Source organism: Tachypleus tridentatus, chromosome 5 (genome assembly GCF_004210375.1).
Source record: "Tachypleus tridentatus isolate NWPU-2018 chromosome 5, ASM421037v1, whole genome shotgun sequence".
Classification (NCBI taxonomy): Eukaryota; Metazoa; Arthropoda; class Merostomata; order Xiphosura; family Limulidae; genus Tachypleus; species Tachypleus tridentatus.
Window position 1 is genome coordinate 828,873 of NC_134829.1, and position 8,911 is coordinate 837,783.

Consider the following 8,911-nt stretch of genomic DNA (forward strand, 5'->3'; position numbering starts at 1 on the left):
GTTTCTTACACTAACTGGCCCTAATTTTAAACAGAAAGAGCAAGGGAAGAACTATTAGTCCACAATTCCTTTGTTTAACTTTTGGAATATTATAAACCAGTAGCTGTTCATCGTATAATAAATTCATGACTCCAAAGTGTAGATGGCGATTTTTTGCACTCTTGAGACGAAAATCGTGGACCCTAACAATAACATTTTGGCACGTCAACTTCTAAGCTGCACCCTATCTTGTTCAGGAAAAACAAATTGCTTATGGTTTTACTGTATGTTATTAGCGACAGAATATTTTGATAGTGTGTTCTTTTAAAATAAAGAATTATATCTATAATTATTAATTTTTGGCATCATTTGTTTTCATTATAGGATCCAACCAATCTTAACTCAAATAGTAAGAACATTCCTGTTCTATTGTACTTCCACGGGGCGAATTTCAATATGGAGGAAAAGATGAAGTTGGTCCCAAGTTTCTTTTGGACAAACAAATGGTACTAGTGGTCGTTAATTACAGGTTGGGAATTTTAGGTAAGTACCAGTGGCTTGTGCATGTTACTATGTTTTGTCCCTTGAAATGTTTGGTTGTTGTTAAGCCAGCTAACACTTTCATTTTGTTTTAACTAACAGTATATTTTTTGCTCAAGTTCTATATTTGACATTCATAGCAGTTTTATGTCATTAGTAATTATCATTACTTTAAGCTCTGAGTTCATGTTTGAATTCCTATTTTAAAGAACTATTTGGTGTATTATAAAGTGTTTTTTACATTTCTATATGTGATTTGAACATTCTACAAAGAGTCAAAAAATACTAGCAGTAATTATTTTGTTTGGAAGTAGAAGAAACTGTTTATAAACAATGACTTTCAGTATAAAGTTTTAAATAATACGTCACCATAAATTGGCAAAGATCGTATCCAACTTTAGTGGAATGTTTCATACAATATTAAATGGTTTCCTCTCCTATATTGACTGGATTTCTTTACTTTACTGTTTCATACAATATTAAATGGATTCCTCTCCTATATTGACTGGATTTCTTTACTTTACTGTTTCATACAATATTAAATGGATTCCTCTCCTATATTGACTGGATTTCTTTACTTTACTGTTTCATACAATATTAAATGGGTTCCTCTCCTATATTGACTGAATTTATTTACTTTACTGTTTTATACAATATTAAATGGATTCCTCTCTTATACTGGCTGGATTTATTTTTTATTCTGATGCGATTATCTTCTTATTTTTTCCTCCTACGTGGATAACATCTTTTTCTAACATTATAAGAATCATAACTGAAAATAAAATAATTTTCTCTCTGTTCTGTTTAAAGGAATTAATATAAAATTTCTTACGTTTACATTTTTTCCAAGTTTAAAGACTCAATCCCACGTTCTAAAGGTATTAAATAATGCTCTCCTTTCTAAATTTAGGATCTCTCCTTCTTTACTACACGGCCCCCAGTAGGCCAACGGTAAGTTTACGTACCTGCAGTAACAAGATTTGGGATTCGATTCCTTGTGGTGGACCTACCACTGCTAGACTATTGAATAGCTTTGCACTTCGAAAATAACAAAAACATAAAACTAACAGAACAATGAACTGGCACGTGGCTCAGAATCTATGTGTTCCAAGTTTAAACCCTTTCACTAAACATACTCGCCTTTTCAGTTATAATATGACTGTCAAACCAAGTATCCTTTGGTAAAAGAACTAACGGTCGGTGTTGTTGACTGTCTGTCTTTCCTCTAGTCTATCGCATCAAAATTACAGACGGCTAGAACAGACAGCCTTCAAGTAGCATTTCGTGAAATTAAATAGGAAACTTTCCTGCACGTGAGAAGACTATTTTTGAAATTATTATATTTTCGTTGTCATAGATACTGATAACAAGATCACAGTATATTGTCATATTTTTCATTTACCAACAGTGCAGTGACAGACATTGTTAATTGGTTACTCAACAGTGACGTATACAATACATTGTATGGTAGATATCACGTGATTTATACAAGTTCATGAAATGTCTATTTCAAATCTACGTAACACAGCTCTCGATTATTAACTAAATAACCCAATCAAAATGCGGCCATGTTTAGATAGCTCTCGATCATTAACTAAATAACCCAATCAAAATGCGGCCATGTTTAGATACATTTCATTCGTAATATTCCTGCATCAATTCCCTACATCTTTGATAGCTGAGTTTAGCAGTAGGTTGTTTATTTGAAGCGAACCTTTTATTTTTTAACATCAAAACAAACATGTTATATAAGGTACATCCTACCTTGTTCTGTTCACAAAATGTGAAATGTTGGTCATTCTTCAGGTTTTCTCAGTACCGACGACGACGAAGCTCCTGGAAATAATGGACTTAAAGATCAATTTCTAGCCTTAAAATGGGTGAAAGAAAATGTCGCGAAGTTCGGAGGAGACCCTCACAAGGTCACCATCTATGGTCATGATGCTGGAGCAGCCTCGGTCTCGTTTCACATGGTCTCAGGATTAACAAAAGGTGGGAACGTTTATCTGGAAACCAGAAACAAAAATACATTATTTGAAATGTATTCAGTTTTTTAGTTTAAGATATAATACGTATCAATGGTATGTTAGAGACATTGGATACCCCACGAACAGTTTGTGCCGTTTATATAATAAAATGTTATATACTAATATCACTAAACTGTTCGGCCTGTGTCGTAATTATTTGTAGAATGTTAGAATTCAAGAAGAAACGATATTAATTAACACGTAATTAAAATTAATAATAACTAACAACGAAATTAACTTTGAAAATTATCAATTTTCCTATTACGTGGTCAAGTAATTAGAGTACCTGGATTGTGAATTTAATGACACATGGTTGGTGTCTCGTTGACACAAAATTAGCTCTCCACTTTGGAATCAAAGAGGGGTATAAGAGTGACAGTCCAATCCAAATTTTGAGACCAGAGTAGTTCTAGAGTAGAGTAGTTGGCGAGGACTGTTGACTAGTTTCCTTCTCTTTCGTCTATCTGGCCAAGTGGTTAAGACACTCGACTCGTAATCTGAGGACCACGGGTTCGAATCCCCGTCACACCAAACATACTAGCCCTTTCAGCAGTATTAACGTTATAATGTGATGGTCAATCCCACTATTCGTTGGTAAAAGAGTAGTCCAAGAGTTGGCGGTGGGTAGTGATGACTACCTGCCTTCTCTCTAGTCTTACACTGCAAATTAGAGACGGCCAGCACAGATAGCCCTAGTGTAGCTTTGCACGAAATTCAAACCAAACCAAATTCTAGTCTATTAGCATTAGATCAGTTATCCTTTTCGTGAAAATCCGAAACATCTTTCGTACTACGTGAAATGTTACAATAGTAAATACAATGTAATACAATAGTAAATACAATGTAATACACATATACAATATACACATTAACACAATGCACACAGTGAGGTGTTTGTGATTTATATTCTATTTATTTTATGCACTATTGATCACAACTTAAGTAATCGCCTTCAAGCATTCTATTATTACTTCAAAATAATAGATTTAAATAAACTATGTATATACATATGAATGTATCTGACAAATAATTACACTTCTCAAATTGTATAGTACTGTAATAATGATGTGTAGACATAGCTGAATAATTACAGTGAAGTCGTTGTTCAATCATATTAGATCATCATGAGAATGACATATTTTATTTATTGCTTGTTCAAGTTTTCTCACTTCTCATTTCGATTTGATCGAAAACGTCAACTTGTTAATTAATTTTATTCATTAATTATTATTAATGTTTAGTGTTTATTAATTTTTTAAAATTAGTTAGAAATCAAATATTTGTAGAAGTAGAGATAATAAATATAACGTTCCTCACTTGTTCAGGATTACATGTTAGCATAATTAATTCATAAGTATAATATTTCTTACTTCTTTAGGATTAAGTATTAGCATAATTCATTCATAAGTATAATATTTTTTACTTGTTTAGGATTACATATTAGCATAATTCATTCATAAGTATAATATTTCTTACTTCTTTACGATTAAATATTAGTGAGCCTGATATGGCCAGGTGTGTTAAGTCGTTCGACTCGTAATCTGAGGGTCGCGGGTTCGAATCTCTGTTGCACCAAACGCGCTCGCCCTTTCCGCCGTGGGGGCGTTATAATGGTACGGTCAATCCCACTATTCGTTGTTAAAAGAGTAGCCCAAGAGTTGACGGTGGGTGATAATAACTAGCTTCCTTTCTTCTAGTCTTACACTGTTGAATTAGGGACGGCTAGCGCAGATAGTCCTCGTGTAACTTTGCGCGAAATTCAATAACAAACAAACATATATAAGTGTAATTACTTCACCGTTCTGTACAGTATTTTTTCTTTATCCTTAATTTTGTTTCAATAGGCTATTTTCACCGAGCTATAACATCGAGTGGATCAGGGTTCGCACCTTGGGCATTGATTAACGGTTCTCGAGAGTATGCAGTGAAGATAGCTCGTTATTTTCAATGTCCAGTGAATAATAATCGACTCATGGTGGATTGTTTACAGGACAAGACAGCTGAGCAGCTGGTAACAAGTCAACTTCAGATCCAGAATGTAAGGAAAGTTTATTTTTCATACATAATTGGTAATAAATTCTAATTATAAGTGAAGCTAACAACATACCTCACAAATAACATGTAACTACAAAATTAATAAGTCCATGTGTAAAAGAACGTGTATCTAAACTAAAATGTAAAAATATTAGAATAAATTGAATTATCAGGTTCGATACCCTCGTTATTAACAATGTTTTTGTAACATTTCGTAGGATTTAGATAATTTAGGCTAGTCTACACGTGGCGGGTAGAGTACAGATGGTTCATTGTTTAGTTTGCACTTAACAACGACCGAAACAGGTTTGTTCTGTTGTTGTGTATCAGGTTCACAGTTGGATTCTATAAAAAGTTAAAATATAAAAAAAAAACCAGAGCGAAATGAAAGTTTCCAGAGAATGGGTTAAAACCATAATGGTTATGGTATTTTATCTAAATTATGGAAACACTGGTCGATTATTGTTTATTTATTTATTTGTTCGTTTGTACATTATGCATTTTACTTTAAAAAAAAAACTGTTGACATTTAAGATTATCTATCAATCTGAAAAATGAACAAACTTTCTTTGTGGGATTGAGAGATATCACTTTTCAACAGGTAACTTTCCTCCCAACCATTGAAACGAACGCTGACCAGGCTTTCCTCATACATCATCCAAAGCAAGCTTACGAACAGGACCGCGTTCACCAAGTTCCTCTTATATCTAGCGTTACGGGGAACGAAGGTTCACTGAAATATTACAGTAAGCATTTCGTATTATATTATTGTTTTTAGAAGCAGCTTACAAATGTTTGAAAACAATACTGATAAGTCAGTTTTTAGAAACAAACTATTCAAATTACGTTAATATTTTTAGAAATACTTTAAACATCGTTAAAATCACAAATCGTAAGTATTATTATACAGGGTGTTCGGAAAGTCACTGTGCAGTTTTGTAATTATATTTTATTCAGTCTATTTCAAGTCAGCAACTGATAGCGGTGTTTAGAAACAAAATAAGAAGGATCCAGACCTGTGTTGATGTCAACGGGGTTCACTTTCAACATTGTTTATAATTGTCATTCATATTTACCTCCTGTATTCTATATTGAAACATGTCTGTTAATAAATATATAAATGCACAGTGACTTTCAGAACACCCTGTAGAAATGAACTATTCAGATTAGATTGTTATTTTTAGAAGTAGTTTAAAAATGGTTGAAAAAAACGTAGTAATAAGTCCGATATTAGCTCTGAATTATAAATGGGCAAATATTGTTACCAAAAGTACTTTAAAATTGGCAAAAGAAAATGTGTGAGTTTGAAGGGACGTCACGTGACGAATACAACAACTATATCACATGTATACACTATTATTTTGCTCCTCAGGTTGCATTAGTTATTACAAACTAACTTGGATGAAAATGTATCTCAGAACGACTGGTATGGGTAAAAACACTTTTATTGATAAACAGAAAACAACCTATCGACATTTCGATGTCATTTTTGTAAACCTGAAGATGACCTAGGAAGGTCGAAACGTTGTTCTCTGCTTATCAATAAAAGTATTAATACCATATCAGTCGTTCTAAGATACATTTTTACTTTAAGTGGGTTTCTAGTCATCAGGAAACTAACTTGGATAAACTGTGGTATGCAGGTATATCACATCTTCTATCATATATAAATTGTTGTTGTTGTTTTTTTCGCACTTTCATGGCGGCATCACATAATCCATTATCTTATAAATTATATAAATTCTTCATTAACGTAAAGTTATTTTCGGATATGAAATTAAATTTTTTATGTACCCCCCTTCGTGAATTTAACAAATCCCCACATGAACTTTATTAAGAATCCATCCACACGTTGCGAAGTATTTCCATGAACAAACAACAGACAGTATTGTTATATTTGTATAGATAAGTATTTCCATGAGCGTACAAGAGACAGTATTGTTATATTTATATAGATATGTAGTCACATGAACGTTCAAAATACAGTATTGTTATATTTATATTGATAAGTAGTTACATCAACGGACAACATACAATATTGTTATATTTATATAGATAAGTGGTTACATGAACAAACAACAGACAGTATTGTTATATTTATATAGATAAGTAGTTACGTGAACATACAACAGACAGTATTGTTATATTTATATAAATAAGTAGTTACATGAACATACAACAGACAGTATTGTTATATTTATATAGATAAGTGGTTACATGAACAAACAACAAACAGTATTGTTATATTTATATAGATAAGTGGTTACATGAACAAACAACAGACAGTATTGTTATATTTATATAGATAAGTATTTCCATGAACGTACAACAGACAGTATTGTTATATTTATATAGATAAGTAGTTACGTGAACATACAACAGACAGTATTGTTATATTTATATAAATAAGTAGTTACATGAACATACAACAGACAGTATTGTTATATTTATATAGATAAGTGGTTACATGAACAAACAACAAACAGTATTGTTATATTTATATAGATAAGTGGTTACATGAACAAACAACAGACAGTATTGTTATATTTATATAGATAAGTATTTCCATGAACGTACAACAGACAGTATTGTTATATTTATATAGATATGTAGTCACATGAACGTACAAAATACAGTATTGTTATATTTATTTTGATAAGTAGTTACATCAACGGACAACATACAGTATTGTTATATTTATATAAATAAGTACTTACATGAACGTACAACATAGAGTATTGTTATATTTATATTGATAAGTAGTTACATGAACGTACAACATACAATATTGTTATATTTATATAAATAAGTAGTTACATGAACGTACAACACACAGTATTGTTATATTTATATAGATAAGTAGTTACGTGAACGTACAACATACAGTATTGTTATATTTATATAGATAAGTAGTTACTTGTACATACAACAGACAGTGTTGTTATATTTATATAGATAAGTAGTTACATGAACATACGACAGACAGTATTGTTATATTTATATAGATAAGTAGTTACGTGAACGTACAACAGACAGTATTGTTATATTTATACAGATAAGTAGTTACATGAACGTACAACAAACAGTATTGTTATATTTATATAGATAAGTAGTTACTTGTACATACAACAGACAGTGTTGTTATATTTATATAGATAAGTAGTTACATGAACATACGACAGACAGTATTGTTATATTTATATAGATAAGTAGTTACGTGAACGTACAACAGACACAGTATTGTTATATTTATACAGATAAGTAGTTACATGAACAAACAACAGACAGTATTGTTATATTTATATAAATAAGTAGTTACTTGAACGTACAACAGACAGTATTGTTATATTTATATAGATAAGTAGTTACGTGAACGTACAACAGAGACTATTGTTATATTTATATAGATAAGTAGTTACATAAACATACAACATACAGTATTGTTATATTTATATAGATAAGTAGTTACATAAACAAACAACAGACAGTATTGTTATACTTATATAAATAATTAGTTACCTGAACGTACAACAGACAGTATTGTTATATTTATATAGATAAGTAGTTACGTGAACGTACAACAGAGACTATTGTTATATTTATATAGATAAGTAGTTACATAAACATACAACATACAGTATTGTTATATTTATATAGATAAGTAGTTACATAAACATACAACAGACAGTATTGTTATATTTATATAGATAAGTAGTTACGTGAACATACAACATACAGTATTGTTATATTTATATAGATAAGTAGTTACTTGTACATACAACAGACAGTATTTGTTATATTATATATATGATAAGTAGTTACGTGAACATTACAACATACCACAGTATTGTTATATTTATATAGATAAGTAGTTACATGAACAAACAACATACAGTATTGTTATATTTATATTGATAAGTAGTTACGTGAACGTACAACAGACAGTATTGTTATATTTATATAGATAACTAGTTACGTGAACATACAACAGACAGTATTGTTATATTTATATATAGATAAGCAGTTACGTGAACGTTACAACATACAGTATTGTTATATTTATATAGATAAATAGTCACATGAAGAAACAACATACATTATTGTTATATTTATATTGATAAGTAGCTACATGGACATACAACATACAGTATTGTTATATTTATATTGATAAGTAGTTACGTGAACATTACAACAGACAGTATTGTTATATTTATATAGATAAGTAGTTACATGAAGCATACAACAGACAGACAATATTGTTATATTTATATATAGATAAGTAGTTACATGAACATACAACAGGAACAGTATTGTTATATTTATATAGATAA

At 30.7% G+C, this 8,911-nt stretch overlaps 1 protein-coding gene across 1 annotated transcript; it reads left to right on the forward strand.

Moving 5' to 3' along the window:
* The first annotated feature begins 367 nt into the window (after positions 1–367).
* On the forward strand, positions 368–5,750 carry LOC143251256 (esterase FE4-like). The gene is made up of 5 exons (XM_076502700.1): positions 368–522; positions 2,326–2,511; positions 4,391–4,584; positions 5,182–5,326; positions 5,719–5,750. Exons 1-5 carry the CDS (start codon positions 483–485, stop codon positions 5,748–5,750), a joined length of 597 nt encoding a protein of 198 aa, XP_076358815.1. The 5' UTR covers positions 368–482.
* The last annotated feature ends 3,161 nt before the right edge of the window (positions 5,751–8,911 follow it).

Bases quoted from the DNA above. Each gene is read 5' to 3' on its own strand.
- LOC143251256 (XM_076502700.1), top strand. From the start codon at position 483: ATGGTACTAGTGGTCGTTAATTACAGGTTGGGAATTTTAG. The intron at 2,512-4,390 runs GTGGGAACGTTT...TTGTTTCAATAG, and splicing joins GGTCTCAGGATTAACAAAAG to GCTATTTTCACCGAGCTATA. The intron at 4,585-5,181 runs GTAAGGAAAGTT...ACTTTTCAACAG, and splicing joins GTCAACTTCAGATCCAGAAT to GTAACTTTCCTCCCAACCAT.